The sequence below is a fragment of the Neolamprologus brichardi genome, chromosome 3 (assembly GCF_056152115.1).
Source record: "Neolamprologus brichardi isolate AB-2024 chromosome 3, ASM5615211v1, whole genome shotgun sequence".
NCBI lineage: Eukaryota > Metazoa > Chordata > Actinopteri > Cichliformes > Cichlidae > Neolamprologus > Neolamprologus brichardi.
Window position 1 is genome coordinate 8,292,541 of NC_142106.1, and position 22,330 is coordinate 8,314,870.

General features: G+C 38.2%; 1 protein-coding gene across 1 annotated transcript in view; it reads right to left on the reverse strand.

Annotated features, from left to right (window-relative positions):
• Positions 1 to 10,480: 10,480 nt before the first annotated feature.
• LOC118456006 (uncharacterized) overlaps positions 10,481 to 22,330 on the reverse strand; it is a 30,925-nt gene continuing 19,075 nt past the window's right edge. The window contains exons 2-3 of the mRNA XM_087832344.1: positions 15,671 to 15,773; positions 10,481 to 13,922 (exon numbers count right to left, since the gene is read on the reverse strand). Of these exons, the coding sequence (XP_087688470.1) occupies positions 13,101 to 13,922; positions 15,671 to 15,688 (840 nt within the window). The 5' untranslated portion in view covers positions 15,689 to 15,773 and the 3' untranslated portion in view covers positions 10,481 to 13,100. The remainder of the gene's footprint in view (positions 13,923 to 15,670; positions 15,774 to 22,330) is intronic.

Below are 22,330 nucleotides of genomic sequence, written 5' to 3' on the forward strand. Positions count from 1 at the left end.
ATGTCTCTTTGTAACCACTAATAAGATTGTCTTACATTTGTCAACATTATCTGAAATATTTACTTTTTCTAAGACTTTGTGATCTTTTGAAATTGTGATGCCCAAATATTTTACCTCCTTCTTCACCTTTATACCGTACAGTAATTGTGAATTACACTCCTTTAATGCCAATAGTTCACATTTATTTAAATTTAACTTTAAGCCTGAAGCTTTTGAGAATGTAGTGATTATTTGTTTTACCAGGGGAATCTGATGTTCATTTTTTAAGAAAAGAGTAGTGTCATCCGCAAGTTGACTAATTATTAAAAAATTATGCATAATCTCAATTCCAGCAACGCTGCTGTTTTAAATTAGAATTGCGAGCATCTCCACAACCATTATGGATAACAACGGAGAGCTTCCACACCCTTGCCTAATTCCTCTTTTGACGCTAAATCTTTTACCAGTGCCATAGCCTAACGACACAGAGCTATTTATATCATTATACAGTATATCTATTATCTTCCTAAATTTATCCCCAAATCCAAATCGAGTTAGTGTTTCTAAAATAAAAGGATGTTCTACTGAAGCGAAAGCTTTATAAAAGTCCAAGAAAAGAATAAAACTGTCATCACTAATTAGATCATTGTAGTCCAGTAAGTCTAAAACCAATCTGATATTATTATGAATGTTCCTGTCTTTCAAAAACCCTGATTGTGTCTCACTAATTATACTTGAAACCCCTTGTTTAAGCCTTGTTGCAATTGAGCTAGAGAAAATTTTATAATCGTATTTAATAAAGTTATGGGCCTTAAGTTATCCAATTGTCGCTTATCTTTGTTTGGTTTAGGAATTAATGTAATTAATCCTTGTTTCATGCTAGACATCAATTCTCCCTTTTCAATACTGGCCAGTATAGTTTTGAATAAAATTTCCCTTAAGTCTTCCCAAAAAAATTGGAAGAAATTAACTGTAAGCCCATCTGGACCAGGGAATTTATTAAGCACCATTTTCTTAACAGATGCATCTAACTCTTCAATTCTAAAGTCAGATTCACAAAATTCCTTAAATGATTCATCAATTTTAGGGATCAGATTATCTATTTGATCAAAAAAAGACATCACAATCTGCTTGGGAGAACTGTGAGGAGTATAAATTGGAATAGAATGTATAAGTTTCATTTTCCAAAATTTTAGGGTCGTCACATTCAATGCCATCAATTAACAGGGAAGATATAAAATTTCACTTCTGTCTGCTCTTTTCTAAATTAAAAAAAATATATGAGGAATTTCTTTCCCCCTCCTCAATCCACTTGGCCCGTGAACGCACAAAAGCTCCTTCTGCTTTATTTAGGTAGGGCTGATCTAATTTAGTTTGCAACTCCATAAGTTTACTCCTTTCTTGGCTGTTTAGATCGTCTTTACTACAGCAATAAGTAATTTCTTGGAATAATTTACATTCATATTCTCTTTGCTTTTGACTTGTGTTTTTACTGAATTGAATACTAAATTCTCTAATTTTGAATTTAATGAATTCTCATTTACTGATATATCCTACAATTAGATGATCAGCCATAATATTTTTTATAATTTTTTTGACTATGTTGCAGTAATCTTCATTTTGTAAAAGTTTGGCATTGAACTTCCAATAAGTCTAATTTCCGATTCTAAGCATAGTTCAATAAAGCAATGATCAGAAAGAATTTGCATTTGACATCACAACTTTTACAGTGTGGTTAAGAATGTTGTCACTTCCTAGCCAATAGTCTATTCTAGATTTACAAGCTCCATTTGGTTTAAACCAGGAAAAGCTCTTAATTCCTGGATTTCTTACTCTCCAAATATCTGTCAAATTGTTATTTATCAAAAAATCTATAATTAGGTTATTTTTTTGTGGTCTGCCTGTCCTTGAGGGCCATCTATCAGTCCATTAATCAGGAGTCATATTCCAATCACCACCCATTAAAATGTATTCCGTAGGGTATCGACCTTTAAGTTCAAAAATATTTAAAGTTATATCTTCTAACATAATTTTATTCTGACTTTCATTATTATATCCATAAACGTTGACTAAAATGAAAAACAAACTTTCAACTATCATTACAGCAATCAACCAATGACCCTTCAAGTCAGTCCGTTGTATTACAAGATCCCCAGGAAAGTTATAGAATAAAATTGCTACACCCCCCCGACCTCGTTGAGCCATGGCTGAACAGGATTTTGCTACCCCATTGGTTTGACCAAAAAGATACATCACTCTCAGCTGAATGAGTCTCTTTTGTTGAAAAATACAGTTGGATTTTTTACCTTTGCAGTACAAAAATAAGGCTTCTCTTTTAACAGATTCTCTTAAACCCCTAACCTTTAAAGAACCAAAACAAATGTTAACATTCAACATGAACTATAGACAGAATATCACTCACCACGTGAAAAAAAAAAAAAAAAAAAAAAAAAAAGAAGTACTAAATGCTGAGCTCCTCAGACTGCGAACAAGTTTCCACTATTTCTGTTTTTTGTCATTTTTAGTTCTCCTGTCTTTCCTCAACTTTGCATCCATCAATGAAGGCATGTAGACCACGAAAGTAGGCTCGTTTACCCGCACGTCTTGCCTCCTCCACCAGAGGCGCTGTCGATCTTGTATGTCCTCCTGCAGCAACATCTCTGTGAAGCTGATGCCTTCTTGCTTGCAGGTTGAAGAATCTTTGGTGCGCCTCCACAATTCTTCTTTAATTCGCCTTTGTGTGAATAGAATAATGATGTTTCTGTTTCTTCCATCAACTCGTTTCCCTAAGCAGTGGACAATATCAACGGCCTCTTCTAAGTTCAAGTCAGGGGCAATCTTCTGAAGCGTTTGCAAAACCTTCACTCTAATGTTTTCATTTTTGTCTTCCTTCACCCCTTTCAGCTTTCAGCACCACCTCATTCGGTAGCGCTCTTGTTCTCTCACTCTTCTTTTCAAGTCTTTGTTTTCTTTAAGCAGCTGTTCATTCGCTGTCAAGGAGTGCAGTGTGGCAGGCAGGAGTAGGACCCAAAATGCAGGCACTCAGACTCAAGGTGTTAACTCAAAGTCACAGCTTTATTGGCTGGCAGGAAAAACATACAAACTAAACTGGGAAACAACAAACTAAAACTCACAGGGATACACAAGGAGATCCACACAGCAAGAGGGACGACGCGACACTGACTCAGAGAAACACAGGGTTTAAATACACTGGGAAGTAACGAGGGGAATGAGACACAGAAGGAGGGCACAGCTGGGAGAAATCAGGACTGACGAGACAAGGAAAGCAGGATGCATTCACATAAGACACGGACCTTCAAAGTAAAACAGGAAGTACGACCTAGAGACGCGAACTTGACACGGTGGAGACAGCAACTAAGAAACACAGAGACAAACCATAAGGTAGAGGACTCTAAGAACGAAAGACACATAGGTAAACTCAAACATGCAGACACAGACTTACACAGAGAAACATGAAGGGCAAGGAATCGAAACTAGAAACCATAGAATAACTCACACAAGTACAATAATACAAAAAGCACAAAGAACTAAACATGCTGGGTCAGGGGACCCAGGACCCTGACATTCGCATTTGCCAGTTTAACAACTTTCAGTTTGCAATCAACTATCTCTGCAGCATTAAACTCTACAGCCTTAGCCAAGCTGGCAACCATAGCTGCACTTTGTCTGTTTTGTTCCTTGATATCTTCCAGTTGTACTTCAAATTTCTTCTCAAGTCCCAGAATTGCTTCAAAATAGTTTTATTGGAGATATCATCTTCCTTCTCTGAAGATTTTGTTCTTTTCTCCTCTGGTGGTTGTTTTGATGGAGTTGGCGGCGCCGAGTCTGCTCCCCGTTCTCGCTTGTTTAGGCCCACGTTGGCAGCTTCAGTGCTAGCATAGCCATGGTCACTGACTTTAGCATGCGAAGACGTCTTAACGTTGGGGTTTGTCAGCACAAATTGCAGCTTTGCATTCTTAATAACCTTTTGGGCATCCATAGTTATAGTTCGAGTGGAAAGAGAATAAAGTTGCTTAGCAAATTTTGCGGTCTTTCGGAGCTCCTGAAAAAGCACGACTGTTCAAGCCGCCATCTTGGTCCCTCCCCCACGAACTGGTAGTCAGAAAGTGAGCGGCTGTGGATCGCCCCCTTTCTTCAAGAGCGTCTGGCTGCACCCACCGGGGAGCGCCATATTGCAACCTCAACACTAACTGGAAACACGTAACTTCAGTTAAATCGACTTTGACAGCTAAAACGAAATTGTGTTTTTTTTTACTATTCATGCTGCTGATAAATAAATTTGGTTCTAAGTGTTTTTTTTAACAATCTGGGTTTATTAAAAAAAATCCATCCCTTCAGCTTGTTCGTGGCAAAAGTGTCCATGTGTTATGTTTTTGTTTCTTTGCTACTTTTTCTGCATAAAGTTTTTTTCATAAATATAAACTAGTCATTACTTTTTACATTTTTAATCCTTCAAATGTAAAAAGTGGTAGTGGATGTGGGTTGTTATGTGTCTGTGAGCGAGGGAGGGAGAGAAAGGAAAAGTACGAGCTGTCACTGAGCAAAAACGGGAGCTGGAAGCATGTAAATATAATAATAACCACTGCAGCCAAAAAGAGTGCCTGACGAGCCCAGTTGTAAGTAAGCTATTAAGACTCGACTGTACACTGTGTTCGTGTTTTCCTCCGAAACAATAAGTTCAGTTGGAGCAGCTTTTCAACGCCTCTCTCTGTCTCTCGCTAGCAAACTTGACCCAGACAACAAAGTAAAGCTAGTTTTCAGCCACGAGCCGACACAGAACCTGACGTATTAGCCAGAGGTCCCTTTACTACGGTTTGGAGCCGCTGACCTGTTTTATATACACGTGGAATAGTTTTCTATACGAGATCGCTGCAAAAAGTGCAGCCTTACCTAATGTCCACCCTACTGTTACTCATTTATATTAAGATTTTAACATCTAGTTGGTATTGGTATGGCGAGTAGCCTTCAGTAATAGTAATAAATCACACAGCAATAGTACATTCATGTAGTTGTAAAGTATTCAGAATACATTACTTCTATAATCTTTGGTGGAATACATTTTAAAATTAACCTTCCCAACACTGTCAACAGGTTAGCACCTCATATCACAGTGCACCAAAAGCAGTCTCATGAGCGCTGGGAAGTACAAGCCCAGATCCCAAAACAGACAATACAGAAGATGACAAGGTTAAGAAAATTATACTTTTAGTTATCTTGATTGGCAAAAGAAAAGTAAATACAAAATCTGCTTCTCACATATAGGGCATTTCCAAGATTTCTTTTTCAAAACTTCTTCAATTTCTTTCATTACAGTTGTCCTGTGCCAGATGTTCTGTTGAACATCTGGCACAGGACAGTGCCTCTCACTGTTCACCCACAGTGAGAGGCATCATTTTAGAAACACCAGGAAGACTGAAACTCATCGCCGGGATCAAGCAGGGCTCGTGATCTTCACCAGCAGCTCCCTCACAAGAAGGATAAACCCAGCATTTCATGAACACTGATGGTTTTGCTTTGATTGATTTCATGGTGATGATCAATTTGATTGATTGATGCTTTGCTTTGTGTAATGTTAGAAGTACTCAGATAATCCTCAGAGGGACTTTTACATAATATAATAGCTTTAAGTCCTGTAGAAAGTTAAATATATGTTTCCTTCTGGTTACTCTGGTATTTATGACTCTGAATTACTTACTAAATAACACACTATTGTCAAAAAACAGTGAAAGAAAAAAATTCCAGATCACAAGTTTTTAGTTCAAATACAAGTAACAAACTTTGACTTTAATCAGATTTTATTTAATTGTGTCAGAGAAAACATCATGTGCTCTTCATGTAGCTGAGTATATTCAGTGTTTAAAACAGAAGTTGTGCAGGTCTGAGATCAGCAGTTTTCTGAAACACCAAACTGAGGTACTGTTATGCTGATGTATAGTGACACAGTTACAGGGGTGATTAATCCTTTTGACTTTTTGTCTTTAAATTTATCAGTAAAACAGCTGCAGATTTCACTGACAGCACATGTGGTACTTTAACCTTTGTACTGTTTTCTTCAGTTAATTTTGGAGTTACTACAAAGATTGAAGATATAGGATGATCTGTCTGCTGTCACTGGGTGGTGCTGAGGTCTGAATCTGAGGACGGCTCCTGTAATCACAAACAGAACAGAATCATCAAAAACTGAAATATAAACTTTATCTCTTAAATCTGAAATAGAGCCGATTCCTTCTATGTCCTCATACACTTGGGATCTCAAGTTGTTCAGTCCTGCAGTTCTGCCGACAGCTGACATATAAGCTGTTTATTTTTTATTTGTTTTAAATGCCTTCTATACTAACACATTTTCTAATATCATGTTTACCTTTGAGTTGTTGATGCTTTATAAATGGATATCTGCAAAGATGAGATGATGGAGCAGGTTTCGGTCGAGGTTCAGTCTGCTGCTGCATCCTGGTCACAACATACAGAGGTGTTATCAGCAGTGGTATTGAACAAGAAATATTAATGCTTCAAATTATTTGTCCTAAAGGATGCAAGCTGTACAGAGTACTGCACATGTGACTTTGTGAACGTAACTCAATAAAACTAATTCGGACAGTTTTTTAATCTGAATATTAAATGATATTAAATATAACAAACTCAGTAAAAAAAAATGCTAAGAAAATAATCAGAGGAAAAATGTAACATTTTAACTGCTGACAAAAAGCTGACAAGCGGAAGTAGTTGGTTTCAGTACATAAGTATCGGGCTTTGCTATTTAATCCGTAGCTATTGACTAATGAGGGTTTACTGAAGTGCCAGGTTTTTAAAAGTTGGCGTTAATGTCCTTCCACACGTGGAAAGCGACAGAAAACATGCTGCTTTTTGCACAGGAGCAGAAGTTCTTACAGTATAATACTCATAATAAAAGTACAGTAACCGTGGTTAGTCACTAAGCAGCCCGGTGCGTTTCTCTTGACTTCTTTAGTCAGGGTAAATTCATTCTAAATTTATTAAAGTTAGCTAAACAAACTTTACAAAACAAGTTTCCCCTACAGCCAAGTGCTCAGCTTAGATAGCTGGGTAGCTAGAGGACCTAAATTACGGATTAGCTTGTGAATGTGAAAAAAGTAACACCCCTGCTTGTGTCAAAATTTGATTGATGACCCTAGCCTTGACCATTTGACCCTACCGGAAGTACTCCGGCAGTGTGTAATCGATTCCATATGTGTGACTAATCGCATCCGGTTGGAAACGCAGAAACGCGAGGCAGCTGCTGAGTTTGGGCAGGCTGGGCTGATTATAGTTTATCATTTTAATGAATTATAGTTGATACAGAGGAGTCCGCGGGAAACAGCTTCATCACATCATCACTGGAGACGTTCTTACCATGGGAACATCGGACGTACAGCTCACCTGTGAGAAGCTGTGGTGGATTTTTTGTCGAGCTTGTCCAAGAAGTTTGTGCTTTGGTTTTGTGAAGTGCCCTAGAGGCTGCAGCTGGAGTTCAACTTAACCCTGAAAAAAGGCCAGGCTCCTCCACCAGCCAGAGAGGCTAGCTCTCAGGCCAAGCCCAGCTTCACCACCAGCAGGAGAGGCTAGCTGTCAGAAAACGTCAGCCACGAGCACCAGCCAGTGAGGATAATCGCCTAACCCTACCAAGCTCAACCACCAAACAAAGCTCAGAGGCAGGCTGAGCCACGCACCACCAACAACCAGTGAGGCAAACTACCAGGACAGGCCACAAGGGTGCTTCTCAACTAATAGGCCTTAACACCGAAAAGATGCCACCTAAGAGAAGCAACGTCAACAAGGAGGAACAGGAGGACATAAAGAAATCCCTCATTGAAGCTTCTCGGATGAGAGGTGAAATGTCTTCAAGCAACTTAAAGAAGTCCAGACGCTTTTCTTTCCAAGCTCCTTGGAGGACATAAAGAAATCCCTAAACTTTATGTCAGAAGAAATAACAACTATTTCAAAACAACAAAAACTGATACTTAATTTAATGGAGGACATTAAAGAACTAAGAAGGCAGAGTGAGGAAAAAGACAAGAAGATTGCTATGCTGGAAGGAAGGGTGTCAGATCTGGAACAATATTCAATGTAAATGATGTGATACTGACTGGACTGGAAAGCATCAGACATATGCACGGGTAGCAGCATCAGAGAGAGGGGAGCCACCCGAGCAAGAGCTACGCTCCTTTGAAGAGCAGGTAATGGGCTTTTTCAAAAGCAAGAGTATAGAAATGGACAGTAAAGATATTGAGGGATGCCATCTTCTTCCAAGGAAAAACAAAAATCAAATACCTGCTGTGCCGCCCACTTAGTTTGATGGGTGAGGCTGACAGATAAAATTATTTCATGGTGAGACCTGAAGGAGTCAACTGTGCCAAAATGAATTAATTCAATACACCATTAAATAATTATTTAAATGTGGCAATAATTAATTAAAATGTGAAATAAATAAATAATTGTATATATTTATGTAATTAATTATTTCCAATTTAAATTAATTATTGCCACATTTAATTAATTATTTAATGGTGTATTTAACTAATTCATTATGGCAGTCCTGGCGTTCCATAATATTGTGGTGGGGCTTGTTTATTTGTTTTGTTTGTTTGTTTTGTCTTTTCTTTACTTTTCCTTTATATGTTGTTTGTTTAATTTAAGGCTAAAAGAAAATTAAATCAATGAGAGTTAAAATTTGAGGGGTAGGGACTAATAAGTGTATACTTCTGCCTACTCCTTTTCAAACAAAAGAATGGAATTATATTTTGTAATGATTGTTAGTGCACATGTTTGAAATAAAAATGAATTGAACTGAACTGAACTGAAAAAAAGGAGGGGTGTTTCCCGGGGGGATAATTCTGATCAGAGAGGGAGGGGTTCCTGGGGCATGGAGAGTTCAGGGGGGGTGACGCAGCAGATTTCTGTTGAGTCAGTGCTGTATAGAGAGACAGAGCAGCAGTTAGTTTTTCCACAGACAAACTCATAGTTTGAATTCTGTTTAAAGAGGTCAAGGAATTTAAGCATGCAGTCATACATCCTTTACTTAAAAAACCGGGCTTAGACAGTTCAGTCATATCAAATTTGTTGAAGCCCCACGTCCCCACTCGTTCCCTTCGGTCAGCTAAGCAGTTGCTGCTTTCGGTGCCAAAGTCACGGCTGAAACTTAGAGGAGACCGAGCGTTCTCTGTTGCAGCACCGATGCTTTGGAATAGCCTTCCTCTCCATATTAGACAGGCTACATCAGTGCCAGTTTTTAAGTCTTTATTAAAAACCTATTTTTATTCTCTGGCTTTTAACACTGTGGGTAACTGATATTTTTTTCTTTTTATTTTATTGCTATGTTTATCGCTATGTCTGGTTTTTATTACTCTGTGCATATTAGTATTGTACAGCACTTTGGTCTACCATGTGTGTTTTTAAAGTGCTATATAAATAAATAATGATGATGATGATGATGACAAGAATCCAAATCTCTGTATCACAATGATTTCAATAAAGCCTTATTATTTTATTGGGGCAATATCACAAATTACTGTAGATCATTAATAGGGAACAGAAAAGGAGGATCACATCAGCAATGGGAGACAGAAGTCTTGGCATGTGCTTATAACTTAAAACACACAAAAAAAAAACACAGTTACACCTGGTAAGATTTATGGCATAAAGCAGACTTTCACAGTCTGCATCTTTACAGGGTTTTTTTCTGCTTTTGTTCACTCCTGGTGTGATTAACAAACAACAACCACAAACACAGAGCCCACTAACTATTAGCCGCTTTTTCCCCTAAACAGTCAGTTGACTGAGAGAAATGCAATCCATTATTCTGAACGCTGAAGGAGATGTGCTCCATAGTCAAACTTCTATTTCCTTCTTCTTATATTTATTATCATCACAGTACCATATAAAACCGTGCGCTCACTTCTTAATTACCTGGAAGCACCTTAAAGACAACCGGCCCCTCTCAACAGCTGGGGCAAATCATCTGGCAAACAGATAAGCATAGGAGACCAAACACTGAAGAACAAATCCTCATTACATCCTGAGATAACAGAATTTTCACCATTTCAGCCTATTCCTTTTGCACAATTTGTCTCTTGTGCTCTGGCAACTTGTAGGGCCATGAACGCACTTTCACACTAGGCTGCGTTTCAAATTGGTGCTGCATGAGAGTCATGCAGACACGCAGGGGGGAGAACACATCTGCAAACTACTGTTGCAATGCATGACCTTTTTGTCCTTGAAGATCATTTCTTCAAGGAAATGATCTGATTTCTTCTTCGTTTTTAATGAGCTGCATGAACCGTGCTTAGAGCAGCCAAGTCTCCTCCTCTGATAAACCTCCACATGTACCACTGAAAACAGTTAAATTAGTTTGAATCTGAAATCATGGCTCAAACTACTTGCTGTGAGACCATTTATTTATTTTTCACACCAAACTGTTTAATAAGACAAACTTTACACAGAGTTCATCAAATATAACTAATGCTTTAACAATATCAGGATTTCATAATACAAACTTAACATCAACAGGAAGTTGAAGAAGGAACAGCCACAGAACATGTGGACTTCAAGAATACAGTAAATATACTAAAGTGAAAGGAGGAGCCAAAAATAGAGGTTTAATAGGATTTGAATTAACTAAAAGTAGTCACCTGTGATCTTTAAAATGGTCCTGATGTGTGTTGCTGTTTTTAACTTTTATCAGTTCTTTGCTGCCACTGTGAATAAGAAGGTGGGGTTTTTTTCCCCCGCTAATTAAACAAAGGTTACACTGACTCACTGCTCCATCTTCTGGTACAAACTGGTATTACATGGAAGTACAGCCCAAAACCAGTTTAGCTTGAGTTTCTTTTTTCTGGACATAAAGTCACAGCAGGTGTTGTTTCAAAGCTGGTGGACAGATTTAGTTCATTTTGGAAGTTTGAAGAGCAACTGCTGTGAAAATATTTGTAGTTTTGGGAGAAAATGATTTAAGAGAAGATTTTACCACAGCAAAAGTTTAAATATGAATCAAGGATTGAAATTTAACTGAGGTGAAACATGCAATGAAAAAAAATACATAAAAAAAGAAGATAATTTTGGAAAAAATAAGAACATTCAAATAAAAGAAATTGACATACATATCCATATCTGCAATTTTGATACAGTATCAGTTTGGTAAACAAGACTTTAATAATACAGTAACAAGTACAACTACAAAACACTACTGTGTCCTAAGGGAACAAAGATTAAAATGTAACAGGGATAACATTTTAGAGAATTAAAATCCCTCAAAGGAAAAAAACATAAACTTGATATACATATCTATACATGCAACTAGGGCTGGGCTATATCATACCGTTCACGGTAATACCGGTGTAATTTTTGGCAACGATAGGAAAATGACATCGCGATAGAATATGGGTAAAACGCGCATGCGCAGTGCCTTTGGTTACATACGCACATGGCGGCGACGCAGAATGAGAAGAGCGAAAGTGGATCGTTAACTGAAACGGATGAATCAGAATTGGTTTGTAAAAATGCTGCAACTTCAGTGGTGTGGAACTGGTTTAGCTTTCGTCCCTCAGATACACAACAAAACACTATTTTTGGTAGAGCATGCTAGCGGGCCGTCGTTATTACCGTGTTTTTTGGAAAATACGGCACACTTAAAATCAATCCTTTGATTTTTCTGAAAATCGATAGTGCCCCTTATAATCCCGTGTGCCTTATGTATGAATTCTGGTTGTGTTTACTGACCTCGAAACGATTTTATGTGGTGCTCGAAAATCCGTCAAATGTTTAGTACGACTCTACATGGTTATGCTGAGGCCAGTTTCCACTTTTGGTTAAACTGTCAGCAAGGAATTTGCATTTGCACTGTTAATTTTTAATATAACTTTAATGCACATAAAAAACAGTTCCTTGTTTAAGTGCAAATACATTGGGTTTTTTTGCACTAATAAAGTTGAGGAGTTGTAAAGTATTTTGTCTAGTGTCAATTGTATAGTCAGTTATATTGTTATTGCAAATTTTCAAATGTATATCGTGATAAATAATTTTGGTCATATCGCCCTGCTCTACATGCAGCTTCCTAAATGTAACATTCAGGATTATTCACTGCAGGTCCAGAAATCAGAGCTACCTCATCAGATCCAAGTGTGACATCAGCTGACACTCTTTACAGGAGATTCCATCTGAACTCGGTGGAGCCTGATCTCAAGGTTTTTAAGTCTGACCCTGAAACCAGAAGAGGATCTTTCTCTCTCTTCAGATTCATTGTGATCCAGTGATTTCAGTCCTGCATGATCAGGCTGATGTTTGCACAGAGCAGATAATGAAGTGAAGGTTTTTGCACATTGGTAACAGTGAAACAGTTTATTTACAGTGTGGGATCGTTTGTGTTCGGAGTATGAACTGAGATTCCTGAAGCTCTTGTCACACTGGTCACAGCTGAAGTTCACTTCCATGTGTGTACGTTCATGTTTGTTATGATGACCTGATTGTGAGAAGCTTTTGTCACAGTGTCTGCACTTGTATGGTGTCTCTCCTGTGTGGATTCGCTTATGCATGTTCTTTAAGCTCATGTCCAGTGGTGAAGGATGACCCACACTAATCACAGATGTGCTTTATCACCCCACTGTGGAGGAGTTCATGTATTTTAATGTACTTGGTGTGTGGAAGCCTCTCCCACATTCTTTGCAATAGTTCATTTTGTCTCCAGTGTGTCTACATTGATGTGGTTTTAGGTCCCATAATTGATTGGAAGGTTTTCCACAAAGGTCACAGAGAAACTCTTTCCCACCACCACAGTGACGACAGGATTGAGAACGGGATCCATCTGCGTTGCTCTGCTTCCAATCAAAGGCAGTGTAAGTCAGGAAATTCCTTCAACATTTTTATCCTGAACATCGCCTGAAATAAAGAGCATCTCTGCCAACGTCCAATTATATTTTACTGTTTACATTACAACACTCAGCTTACTGGGCGAAAATGACTCTTCATGTTTCCAAACAGTTCATTCAGTATAACTCCATAAGTTTACTGATCAGACTTGTTCCAAACAGGTTAAAGGTTAAAATAACAAGATAAAAAAAAATTCATACCTCACAGTAACAGCAGTTGTAGAGTTACTTGGTGTGGATCTGTTGGTGGTTTTTCAGGTGATGTGGAGATTTAAACGTCTTCTCACACAGGTCACATTTATAAGGTCTCTCCTCAGTGTGGCTAAACATGTGTTCTTTTATCTGTGCATCTGTTGTAAACAGTTTCCCACACTGATCACAGCGATAAACATCATTTCCAGTGTGAATCCGTAGGTGAATATTTCGGTAGTGTTTGTCACTGAAACCTTTGCCACAAAAGTCACAGCTGTATGCCTTAATTCCAGAGTGGACAATTAGATGCCTCTGTAAGTTGCTATTTCGAGCAAAAGACTTTCCACACAACTCACAGCTGTAATTTTTAACTCCACTGTGGATGAGTTGGTGTATTTTTAAGTCTCCAGCCTTGGTAAAAGACTTTCCACATAACTCACAGCTGTAAGGTTTAAATCCACTGTGGATGAATTGGTGTGTTTTTAAGCTTCCAGACTGGGTAAAAGACTTTCCACACAACTCACAGCTGTAAGGTTTAACTCCACTGTGGGTGAGTTGGTGTGTTTTTAGGCTTCCAGCCTGGGTAAAAGACTTTCCACACAAGTCACAGCTGTAAGGTTTAACTCCACTGTGGGTGAGTTGGTGTGTTTTTAGGCTTCCAGCCCGGGCAAAAGACTTTCCACACAACTCACAGCTGTAAGGTTTAACTCCACTGTGGATGAGTTGGTGAGTTTTTAAGTGTCCAGACTGGGTAAAATCCTTTCCACACTCATCACAGCTGTAGGTTTTCTCTCCCTTTCTTCTGTGAGGTTTGTCGGCCTCCTGAGAGCGCTGACTTCTTGCTCCATGTTGGTCCTGCAGTGACAGAGATACAAACAGAGGCAGTGAGTGAAATGCAGTCGTGGAACAAACTGAAACTCCCTCCGTCAGTGGAATCAAACATGTCAAAAAAACACATTGTTAGAGTGTTAACACCACCTTCTGGTCATAGTATCACATTACAATGATGTGCTTCAATGAGAGTTGTAATGAAAATGACATTATTGAAGAAATATTGATCAGTGGAGAAAATCTTTCACTTCATAAATAATTGTGAGTTGAACTGATGATATTGTGTTTTCAATGTGTGCTGATAAAATATGATCTTTGTATGTTCTTTTAACTTCTGCGGTTTTTGGTTGAAAATGTAGATTCAGTATAGAGGTTGAAAATAAGACGTAAAACCACAAAGGATTGTGGGTATGAGTGGCAAGCGGTACCAGCACAGGCTTTCACATGAAAACAGTCACACAGCGATAAAAAGAAACACAAAAAATGGCAAGAAGCTGTTGTATTTTTAACTGCAATAGCCGATCGCATGACAGCCACGGGAAGCCGACGAGTAAAGAGATTGGTATTTATCAGATTATGTCATGGAAGAGAAATTGTTTAAGCCATGTTTTTAATGTAATTTATTATTATTACGTAATTTATAATAACATAATTGTTGAAGGTTACAAATAAATCTTATATTGATTTGAATTTAATTCGTTGCGCTCTGGTGCTTTGTTCACTGTGGCTTTGCGGGCTAATGTTTGTTGTGTTTTGTAGGAAAACCAGCCTACAAAGTGCAGGAATGCGATCTAGACTGGGCACCCTCTATCAACCTGGGTCATACCAAGTGTAAAGCTGCTACCACAGCGAGTTTTGATCGGTTAAGAGAGAGCGATATCAAAACGGCCACAAATCGTCTGCATATATGTGCCCAAGGGTTGTATTGAATCAATCAAGTGATGAATAACTGCTTTCCAGTATGTTGTTTTGATATGTTTTTTTTGGCATTGTTGATTTGTTTTTCACTAAAGCAGCTAATGAAGCACATTGGAATACAATTTTGCCTCTTTCTTGTAAGATTCAATATAGAATGAAATAATAATGCTAGTTATAAATAAAGACAATAAACTGAATGAATAATCAAACACTTGTTTTAATTTTATTAGATCTGAAAATGTTGTGTAATACTACAACCTGAAACGACAAACAGATAAAGAAAAAAAATTAACAACAGCTGTGAAATGGAATAGTCCAAATCACCAAAGTAAACTGGACCTGGGCTTGTTGCAGGATCTTAAGTTACTAAACATTTTGTGAGTGTATGCACTCACACTTAGGACCATATAATAATAAATATGTGCGTGATGAAAGTTGGGCAGCACACTAACATCCTTACTCCACTCTGTATGCTCGTATGGGTCTAAACCTTTTACTCAGATATTTTCCTTGTACTTTTATTATGCCTTTTCGTCAACTCTGTCTTTGTACGGCCCTGCCATGTTCACCATCGTTTTGTACATAACTGTTTTTGAGGCTAATAAAATGCAAGTTTGGATTAAAAGCACAAAATTAATGATTACAGGTGCTGGAAATGCTAGTGCTTGATGCGGTGTATTGATTTTATTGCCACTCGTACCCACAATGAAATGCGCGAAAGTCACATGGTCTTTCAATCTCTATATATGGATGAGCCCAGGATGGAAAGATAAAGCTGGTGTTAAAGGGTTTTTAAAAACCAACCAGCTGTGCACACAGTTTCAATAACAGTGTAACTGTGATATTTTTCTCACTTTTTGTGTTGAAGTCATTGTTTCCTCTGTAGTGGCTGAGCTGAGTCCAAATGGCTGAAATTGTTCCTCGGCTGCTCCACCAGACTCTTCTGCTGTTACTCAGCTGGGGCACAAAAAAGTATATATATTTATTTTATTCCTGATAAAAAAGAAGCAGAGCAAATAAACATTACTACACTCCTTAGTGACAACAATACCTATGAAGCTTCAAGGTGAAACCCCAGAAGCAGCTATAAAAAGAAAGTCATTGTAGGCAATTGATGACTTTTTCTTGATGACTTTTTCCCTTTCAGGTTCTTGTAGGGCTTACAAGAAGGTAGGTATCTCTACTTCCAAAAAGCCACTGACTACCCTGCACATCACCGCCTTTACCCAGGGGATGCTACACCCTGTATATATGGACTTCCATAGTTCCACAAAGGAGTCCTGCTGAGACTCATTGGTAGCAGTATAAACTCAGCCACCTACAACATTTCCAAGCACCTCATAAAACATTTCAAAAATCACTTTGTTAATGTGGAATTCAAAAATGACTTTACAAATGCAGAATTTATTCTACAATTCATTATTTAAGCACAGAATTCTGTTTTTTGAAGTGTGTGGCTATTGTATTCCTCCATATGTGGGGAGCAAAAATCAGATAGGAAGTGGCACACATCATGAGGGGGTACCTGTTAACAACAAACAGTGTGGTTGGCTAGGTTAACTCGCAAACAGGAGTTAGCTGTGCCTGACTACGATAGAGACTTTTTTCTTTTTTAATTTTAATGAAACAACAAGTTAGAAAGATACTTAATTCGACATAAGAAGTTCTGCTATCAGCAATAAACATATGGGGACTGACTGGACTGATAATGGGGACAAATGTTTGACTGACTTTACACTGATATGCAAGATTGCACCTTCTCCACCCAGACAAGGAAAGGGTGGATGTATGCATGTTTTTTCAGGAGCAGCAAGATGACAGTGACATCCTAGGGTCGCATGAGCTTGTGGGCCATGCAGACTTAATCTTGTACTTGTTAATTTCTGTCTGTATTTACCAGCGGTATGTTATTCACGATGTGGTGGCAGATTTCTTTTCTTATGTATTAATCAATTTTCACATTAGTAATAGTAATATTATTTCCTCACTTTAGTGTCACCAGTTGGATTCATGCATGTAGAATGCTATCACAAGTGGACCCCATGTTATTGCACCTTCACAGTGGACCCATTGTAGACTGGAAGATCTCCAGACATCCTGCTTTAAGGGAGGTGACGGGTGGTCATAACCTTTCTTAGAGATGGAGAAGGTCAAGGATGAGCTGGACTGAAAAACTCATCTCCATAGAGACTGTGTCAGCTCCCAAAAAGACAAAAAAACAAACTAAAAACCAGCAATAAACAACTTAAACATAAACAATCACAAAGAAAGAACAATACTGTGTCCACATCTGAACCAAAGAGTAAAACAGTGAAATGTGGATTATTAAAGGTCTCTCTCCTCCAAGTCTCTGTTAGTACATGACTTAATAATTGATCAAAAAATTGATTTACTCTGCCTTACAGAAACCTGGTTGGAGCAGGATGATTATGTTAGTTTAAATGAATCAACACCCCCGAGTCATTCTAACAACTAGAAATCTCAAAGCACAGGCCGAGGGGGCGGTGTGGCAGCAATTTTTCACACCAGCCTATTAATTAACAAAAGACCAAGACAGACTTTTAATTCATTTGAAAGCCTGATGTCCTTGTCCCCCCCAGCTGTAAAACTCAGAAACCAGTCTTACTTGTTATCATCTATCGTCCACCTGGGCCTTACACAGAGTTTCTGTCTGATTTCTCAGACTTTTTATCTGATTTAGTGCACAGCTCAGATAAAATAGTTATTGTGGGTGATTTTAACATCCATGTAGATGCTAAAAATGACAGCCTCAACATGGCATTTAATCTGTTATTAGACTCAACTGGCTTCTCAGAAAATGTAAAAGAACCCACCCACCACTTTAATCACACTCTAGATCTTGTTTTAACATACGGCATAGAAACTGAACATTTAACAGTGTTTCCTGAAAACCCTCTCCTGTCTGATCATTTCTTGATAACATTTACATTTACAATAATTGATTACGCAGCAGTGGAGAGTGGACTTTATCAAAGTAGATGTCTTTCTGAAAGCACTGTAACTAAGTTTAAGAATATAATTCACCCACTGTTATCATCTTCAATGGCCTGTACTAACATAGAGCAGAGCAGCTATCTGAACGCTACCCCAACAGAGGTCGATTATCTTGTTAATAATTTCACCTCCTCACTACGTACGACTCTGTTTGATGTTTGATATGTTTATTGATTAGCATTCAAATATCTCAGTGAAGACAGAACAAAGATTTACCACAAAGCAAGAAAGCATGAGACAAGGCTAATCAAAAGGTATTGGCTGAAGCATTTGCTTATTACGCCAACCCTTTTAACAAAAGATCTTTTAGCATGCAGCTCCTGTACACAGGGCTCGAAGCAAATAATAAAATTCAATTCAATTCAATTTTATTTATATAGCGCCAAATCACAACAAATGTCGCCTCAAGACGCTTCATAGATACAGAGAGAAAAGCCCAACAATCATATGACCCCCTATGAGCAAGCACTTTGGCGACAGTGGGAAGGAAAAACTCCCTTTTAACAGGAAGAAACCTCCGGCAGAACCCGGCTCAGGGAGGGGCGGCCATCTGCTGCGACCGGTTGGGGTGAGAGAAGGCAAACAAAGCAAAAACAAAACAAAGGATACTGTAGCTCCAGTGAAAACTAAGGTCTCAAATCAGAAGTACCTGACTCCGTGGTATAATTCTCAAACACGTACCCTAAAGCAGATTACTCGTAATCTGGAGAGGAAATGGCGTGTCACAAATTTAGAGGATCATCATTTAGCCTGGAGAAATAGTTTGCTGCTTTATAAGAAAGCCCTCCGCAAAGCCAGAACATGTGTTTTGTTATTTTGTGTTCTCTTCAACACTGTAGCCAGGCTGACAAAAAGTCAGAGCTCTTTTGAGCCAACCATCCCTTTAACGTTAACTAGCAATGATTTCATGAACTTCTTCACAAATAAAATTTTTATCATTAGAGATAATATTACCAATAATCATCCTACAGATGTAATATTATCTACAGCTACTCTTAGCACCATTGATGTTAAGTTAGACTGTTTTTCTCCAATTGATCTTTCTGAGTTAACTTCAATAATTACTTCCTCCAAACCTTCAACGTGTCTTTTAGACCCCATTCCTACAAAACTGCTCAAAGAAGTCCTGCCATTAATTAATTCTTCAATCTTAAATATGATCAACCTATCTCTAATAATCAGCTATGTACCACAGGCTTTCAAGGTGTCTGTAGTCAAACCTTTACTCAAAAAGCCATGTCTAGACCCAGCAGTCTTAGCTAATTATAGGCCAATCTCCAACCTTCCTTTCATATCAAAAATCCTTGAAAGAGTAGTTGTCAAACAGCTAACAGATCATCTGCAGAGGAATGGTTTATTTGAAGAGTTTCAGTCAGGTTTCAGAGCTCATCACAGCACAGAAACAGCTTTAGTAAAGGTTACAAATGATCTTCTTATGGCCTCTGACAGTGGACTCATCTCTGTGCTTGTCCTGCTAGACCTCAGTGCAGCATTCGATACTGTTGACCATAATATCCTATTAGAGCGATTAGAACATGCTGTAGGTATTACAGGTACTGCGCTGCAGTGGTTTGTATCATATCTATCTAATAGACTCCAATTTGTACATGCAAATGGAGAGTCCTCTTCACACACTGAGGTTAATTATGGTGTTATATATATTGCACAAACATGACAAGTATATTATCAGAACAATAAACTTTTCACGTTATAACGTGATATAACTCTATTTTTCTTTTGCCTGGGTGGCAGCTCTACGCTTATGTACTCGGATGAGCTTGCCTCACCCTACAAGTTGTGCCTCCATCTCTTGTGTCCAGATCACACGCTGCACTGCCGTGCTGCTCCACCTTTTCTCTTTAATTTCTGTGTTTGTGCGTGCACAGTGTGAGATGCTGCATTGAGGGGCGACAGGATTTCAAACAGGTTTGATTATCATGTGACCATACGATTGATGATTGGGAGCTGGTCGTGATGTGTTAACTGCTTTTCGTTACCCCATGTATACTACACGATGCACAACACACGATTAAGGCAAAACATGGGCCGATCCCCAAAACGGTTGTGCGACTGAAAAATTGGCTCAAAATGGGCCAAAAATCGCACAGTGTATGCCCAGCTTTTGGAGGCTAGCTCTAAACAAACATCCACAGCTTGCCAGTGTATACAGCACTATAATGACCAGACCTAATTCTTTTGAAAACCATACATCTTTCCACAGGTCTTCATCAGACAGCACCTAGACACAGAGCTGGATGAGGCCAGCACAAACAGCAGCCTAACCGACGAAGATGATGGATCCATGGGGTCAGGAACGCCAGAAAGCAGGGGATCTGGAGAGGTACCTTTCATGTCCATTCACTGGAGGTGTGGATCTATTGCATGGCTTTCCTCACATCAAGAAGCTGTCGATCAAAGTCAATACAGCTCTTTCTGCATCTGGAGCTTGTGAAGGACTTCTTAGTCATGCAGGACTCCTGTTCACTGCTAAACAGTCACAGCTTCACAGAAAGAACCTTGAGAGCAAACTGCTGCTGAAGCTTAACCATCACCTCACTGAGTGAAGAAATGGCACATTTTTGCTAAATATGCAGAATTTTTGCACCCCTGATAATCCACCAGTACAAACTCAGCAGTGTGTGAGGAAGAGGAGGAGGAAAAGCCAGCAGCAGCTGACAGATGGAGAGAATAGACAGACTGTTCCCTGTTTGTGAAGGACCGCTAGAAAAGTTTAACATAACTAATCGCCTGTCCTGAATCAGTCTTATTAGGTAATGTTCACAGTAAGTTATCTTTCTTGTAGAATTGTGCTCCAAATAAAGAACTTTGTGTTGACAAGATTGTTAGTTAATCATTTACAAATCAATATTTGTAATAATCAGTCAAGAACAAGCCAAGTCTCCTCCTCTGATAAACCTCCACATGTACCACTGAAAACAGTTTATTTACTTTGAATCTGAAATCATGGGTCAAACTACTTGTTGTGAGACCATTTCTTTATTTTTCACACCAAACTATTTAATAAAAAACCCCTTTACACAGATCTAATCAAATATAACTAATGCTTTAACATTATCAGGATTTCATAATACAAACTTCAAATCAACAGGAAAACAGCTGAAGAACATGTGGATCAAATGAATTCATTAAAAAAACAACATATGGACTTCATGTGGACTTCAAGGATACAGTAAATACCACCAAAGTTACAGGAGGAGCCAAAAATAGAAGTTTATTTAAATTTTTGAACTTTTAACATTTCTTTGCTGCCACTGTGATAACGAATGTGGTCTTTGCCTAATTGAATAAAGGTTACACTGACTCACTGCTCCATCTTCTGATACAAACTGGTATTACATGGACCTACAGGCCAAAACCAGTTAGCGGGAGTTTCTTTTATTCTGGACATAAAGTCACAGCACAGTGTCGTTTCAAAGCTGGTGGACAGATTTAGTTCATCTTGGAATGTTCATCTTCATTTTGGAAGCTTTAAGAGCAACTGCTGTGAAATTATTTGCAGTTTTGGGAGAAAATGATTTAAGAGAAGATTTTACAACAGCAAAAGATTAAATATGAATGAAGGATTGAAATTTAACTGAGGTAACACATAAAATGAATACATTAAAAAAAGAAGTTAATTTTAGGAAAAACTAAGAAAGCTGAAATAAAAGAAATTGATATACATATCTGATATGATACCAAACTGATAAATTAAAAGTTTGGTAGAAAAAAGACATTCCTATAACTTTAATAGCACAATTACTAAACACTACTGTGTCCTAAGGGAACAAAGATTAAAATGTAACAGGATAAAATTTTAGAGAATTAAAATCCGTCAAAGAAAAAAAACAAACTTGATATACATATCTATTAGGGGTGCAACGATACTCGTATCGCTATTGAACCGTTTGATACAGTGCTTTCGGTTCGGTACGCATATGTATAGAACAATACAAATATTTAATTTATTTTATCAACTTTTCTTCTGACGATGCTGTCTGTGTTGAGAGCTCAGTGGACTCTGCATTCGACTACTCCGCCTAGGCTGCACTGTCGAGCGCAGATCCACTGAGCGCAGCGCAAGCTAACAAGACTTTACCCGAGTCATTTAGACAGCCGTTAGCACATGATTCTCCTCATGGGGACCTGATATGTTTAATATGCTGATGAGAATATAGCCCAGAAGAAGCGCATAGTATAGCTTTTATTTTGGAAAGAGCCATTTCTCTGTAATAAACTCTCTTTTCCAAAGATGAGGGATTTCTCGATCAGATAGATTTATTTTTTTATTACTTTGTTTCAGCAACATTAAATTTAAAACTGTACTTTTGAGTTAAAATATATATTTATAATTTGAATATTTATAATTTAAAAAAGCATGAACATTTTTTTGTATCGAAAAAATATCGAACCATGACACCAAAGTATTGAACCGAACCAAACCGTGAATTTTGTGTATCGTTGCACCCCTAATATCTAGACATGCAGGTTCCTAAATG